Source organism: Nyctereutes procyonoides, unplaced genomic scaffold (genome assembly GCF_905146905.1).
Source record: "Nyctereutes procyonoides isolate TBG_1078 unplaced genomic scaffold, NYPRO_anot_genome, whole genome shotgun sequence".
NCBI classification, from domain to species: domain Eukaryota; kingdom Metazoa; phylum Chordata; class Mammalia; order Carnivora; family Canidae; genus Nyctereutes; species Nyctereutes procyonoides.
In genome coordinates, this window is record NW_026575134.1 from 28,092,086 (window position 1) to 28,096,757 (window position 4,672).

At 41.2% G+C, this 4,672-nt stretch overlaps 1 protein-coding gene across 1 annotated transcript; it reads left to right on the forward strand.

Moving 5' to 3' along the window:
• The first annotated feature begins 1,063 nt into the window (after window positions 1-1,063).
• LOC129494069 (ubiquitin-like protein 5) lies at window positions 1,064-1,249 on the forward strand. Its single transcript, XM_055300776.1, has one exon. The coding sequence runs from the start codon at window positions 1,064-1,066 to the stop codon at window positions 1,247-1,249; it is 186 nt and encodes a 61-aa protein (XP_055156751.1).
• Window positions 1,250-4,672: the final 3,423 nt, after the last annotated feature.

Below are 4,672 nucleotides of genomic sequence, written 5' to 3' on the forward strand. Positions count from 1 at the left end.
GCATCACTAATTATCAGAGAAATGCAAATAAAAACCACAATGAGGTATCACTTTCCATCTGTAAGAATGGCTACTCTGACAAAGACAAGAAATGGTAAATATTGGCTGGGATATGGAGGAAAGGGAACCCTGGTGCACCTTTGGAGGGAATGTAAATTGGTGCAGCCATTATGGAAAACACTACGGAGGTTTCTCAAAAAATTGAAAATAGAACTACCAGGAGCACCAGGGTGGTTCAGTCAGTTAAGTGGCTGACTCCTGATTTCAGCTCAGGTCATGATCTCAGGGTCTGGGGATCAAGTCCCACATTGGGCTTCATGCTCAGGGAGGAGTCTGAGGGTTCTCCCCCTCTCCCATGCTTGTTTATTCTCTCTCCCCTGCTTGCTTATTCTCTCTCTTTCTATCTCTGTCTCTCTATCTCTGTTTCTCCCTCATAATAATAAATAAATAAATAAATAAATAAATAAACAAATAAATAAATAGATCTTTTTAAAAAATAAACAGAAGTGGACTTGCTGGACCATATTGTATTTCTAAGTATTTATCAAAAAAAAAAAAAAAAAGGAAAAGAAAAAAGAAAAGAAAAGAAAAACAATTAAGACACTAATTTGAAAAGCCCTGTGTATCCCTATGTTCATCACAGCACCATTTACAATAGCCAAGAAATGGAAGCAATCTTCCTATCCACGGGTATGTGGGTAGATAGAGAATATGTGGTATAAGAGTATTAGTCATAAGAAAAATAATGAAATCTTGCCATTTGCAACAGCATGGATGGACCTAGAGGTTGTTATGCTAAATGAAAGTAGTCAGAGAAAGACAGATACTGTGGAAGTCCATTTATATATGGAATTTAAAAATGAAACACAAAATAAAACAGACTCATAGATACAGAGAATAAACTGATGGTTGCCACAGGAGGAGGGGCTACGGGTATGGACAAGATAGGGGAATTGGATTAAAAGTCCGTTTCCAGCTCTTAGAGTCCACCTGACCCGGGCTTGGCCCTGGAGTGAGGAGTTTGTGCAGGGACACATGCCAGGTGTTTGGAGCTCCAGACAGGATGATGGGAGCTGCTTGCAACTACCGTCTAGGGAAGAAGGTCCGTGTTAAGTACAACACTGGTGACACCATCAGGGGCCTTCAGAAGCTGATCACCTCCCGTCCTGGCACCTGTTTGAACAAGATCATCCTAAAGACTTGGTACATGATTCTTAAGGACCATGTGCCTCCGGGGGATTATCCATGATGAGATGAACCTGGAGCTTTGCTGCCAGGAAAGCAGAAATCCCTCCCTCTCCCTGCCCTCCTCTCCCTTCCTCTCCTCTTCTTCCCCCTCCTCTCTTTTCTCCCCCTCACCTCCACACCGGTATGCATGCTTGTTTTTAAAACTCATGATAATAAAACCTTAGAAGCTGCAAAACAAAAAACAAAAATAAACAAACAAAAAAACCCAAAAGTGTCCCTGGAGCATTGCCCAGCCATGGTCTGTGAAGAGACCCGGAGAGCCTGGCTAGGTGGACGCCACCCACTCCTTAGAATGCTCAGAACATTTTGTGGGGTTTTGAAGTAACTTCTTTTTCTTCCCCTGAGGAGATAGTTGCTCTTGGAGAAGGAAATAAACACATCACGTTGTTGGTGATGAAAATGAAGAGCCCTGGAAAAAAAAATATTCTTCTTAGCAACAGTTAAAGCTATCATCAAGGGAATTAAATGTTCTAGTGGCAATGAGAATATGGCACGGTTGGTTGGGTTTATTATAAAAGAAGAGATATCATATCCACTGTTCCCATAATTAGTTCAACTGTAAGAGACCGTATCCTGGGGAGAGATGTTGGATTGTGTATCATCATTAGAAAAGTAAGTTCAGTTAGTAGTGATTCAGATTAAACATACATATTTATAAAATAAAAAAAAAAAGCACAGGGAAAGGTGAGCCCTCCTTGTCAAAGTGCCAAGTGGCACAGCCCCATCAGGATTTGAAACGTGAGGCCACATCTGAAGTGGTTGAGTTTTTAAGAGTCAAGGATGAGTTGAAAACAATAAAGTGCATTGTTTGTTGGGAAGCACGCAAGTGTGTAATAAAGGTCGATCTTTGTTCCAAGGGAAGCTTCAACAGGACGGGGCAATAGGACTTGGGGTAGGCAGGGGTTGATAGATAGTGCTTGAAAGAGAGGAGAGAACAAACCGCAAGGCCACCACGCCTTCTGTGTGAAACATGAGCTGTCTGAGGATTCCCAAACTCAGACCCACTGACCTGAAATCTAAAAGCAGGAAAAAAAAAAAGTCTCAAAATGTTTTGACTTTGAAGATGAGATTGCAAAATATTTTCTTCCCCCTTTTCAACTTTTTTTTGGATTATTGTTACATTAATAAACGGAAAACTGCTCACACCTCCATCAGGCTGCCTTCTTAGTCCCGAAAACTCAATCAAGCCCGCTGTGTGATTAATGGAGTTTACAAATTCTTCATGGGGATGATTAGAAGAGGAAGAGAGAGGATCTATTCATTCATTCATTCATTCATTCATTCATTCATTCACTTTCTCAGCAGTATGATAAATCACCTTAAAGGAAATCTGCCAAGAAAGTAGTTTGACCCCATTTGAAAAGAGGGAAGCCCATAATGAACCACTTATTCAGGATTTATATTTGCCCTTAGAAACTCAACAACCATAAAGCCTTGACTGAGGATCAAAACTGAGGCACGTGCCCTTATATGCCACCTTGTGATACTTTGTCTATTCCTGTTATTCCTCTTTTTTGAAGACAAAAACCAAAAATCAATTCATCTAGCCCCTCAACTTCTCTAGCTTTTCTTCACAGTACGTTGGCTTAGGACAAATATAAATTAGAAGTGAATAGAAGGAGGAAGAACTCTGGTCTCTATTCCATGGGACCATCACTTTTAAAACATAAGTAAGATCGAACTTTAATTTATAGCTGAGAGTTCTCTAAGGTTTAGCTTTTCCTCTCCTTACCTTGTTGTCTTCTCTCATTATAGACCGATGATGGGGAGCATCAGAGCTTTGCTCAGGGATTGGTACAAAAAAGAGTCAGTAGAAAATATGAGATTTTTGCCCAGCGGGAGTTGGGATAGAAGGGAAAGTTCTGGTTTTAGAGACAGGAAGAGGAAAGAGGGTAATAAGAGGTGCCTGTTCCCACTCCCTCCCCAAACAGGCTTCATTTGTAGTCACTTTGTGTGCAGGGGTCATTTAAAATGGTGCATGTGTATGTGTGTTGTGTGTTTATCTCAATCTCTCTCTTTTAAGAAGGGAAATAAATGACCACACACTGGTTGATGACATATCATCCTGGAAGATGGCCAAAGAGAGATCTATTTATCAAGCACAGCCGTTTCCATGTTTTAAAAATTGGTCCTTGGAGCTACAGCAAATACTATGTGTGATTTACTGTACAAGAAAATGAGAGGAAGTAGACTTAGTAACCTTTGGATGCCAAATGTCATTTGTAAACATATTTATAACCAGAAAGGATCTTAAGGATCAGATCCGTGTCATCAGGATCACCTGGGAATCTTTACACAATGAGTATAGCTCAGCCTCCTCTCAAAATTCTGATCAACCACTTGCTTTGAGGTACCGACCTGTGTATTTGTGTAAAAGGGAGGAAAAAAGGTTTTAGGCAATCCTGATGTGCACTCAAAACTGAGAATTTCTGACAACCCAACATTTTGGGTTGGGGAATCATTTTAATTGTCCATTGCTACGTAATAGATTACCCAAACTTAGGTGCCTGACGCAATGTAGTTTCGGACCTCAGAGCCTCGTGGGTCAGAAGGCCAGGCACAGCTGACCCCGTTCTTTTTCTCATTGTCTAACAAGGTCGCAGTCAACACGTGGGCAGGGTTGTGCTCCTTTCTAGAGTTCAGAATCCTCATCCAAGCTCTTACGGGTTTGGTATCGTAGGACTGAGGTCCCCATTTGTTCCTAGCTCTCAGTTGAGGGCCCTCTGCTACTATCTGCCACCACAGTTTCTCACCTTCCTCCTGAAGGTCTACTCATAAGCTCCCTTATAGACCAGCTTACAGTGTGAAAGCTCCACGTCCAAGCCAGCAAGGGAATCTCTTGCCACAGCCTAAGATACAGGCGGATGTAAGTGCAGAGCAACTGTCCCGTTACCTTGGTCACATTCAGTTGGCTAGAAGCAAGTCTCTGATCCTGCTCACACACTCAAGGGAAGTGGGTTATGTCAAGACTTGACTCCCTGGGGTCCACTTCACAGTTTGTCCACCATGAGGAATTCTAAGGAGTTCAACTGGCCACTTGAGCGTATACAACGAATTGCAGAATGTTAGTTTTCTTATTAGTCTGGGGAAACTTCCGATAGATAATTAATTGCATTTCACATTTCTTATGTACAGTATCTAGGGTTAAATGCTGCTATAGGGAGTGTGTATTTCCACGGTCTTATTGATCTCATCATAGAATGTGAAAGCCAATTTATGTTTGTTAATTTTCTTCGGATCATGTAGGTAAAATATTTGCATAAAAATAGTTAATTTAAAAAGAGCCTTTGGCCCTAACATACGGTGGCTGTTTGGAACATAGTCATTTCTGCTAAAGCCTGATTTTCATGGTGATTGCAACCACCTTTTGAATAGTCTGCAGTTGTAACTAGAATCATGCATGTGGCAAATGTTATGGCCTAAA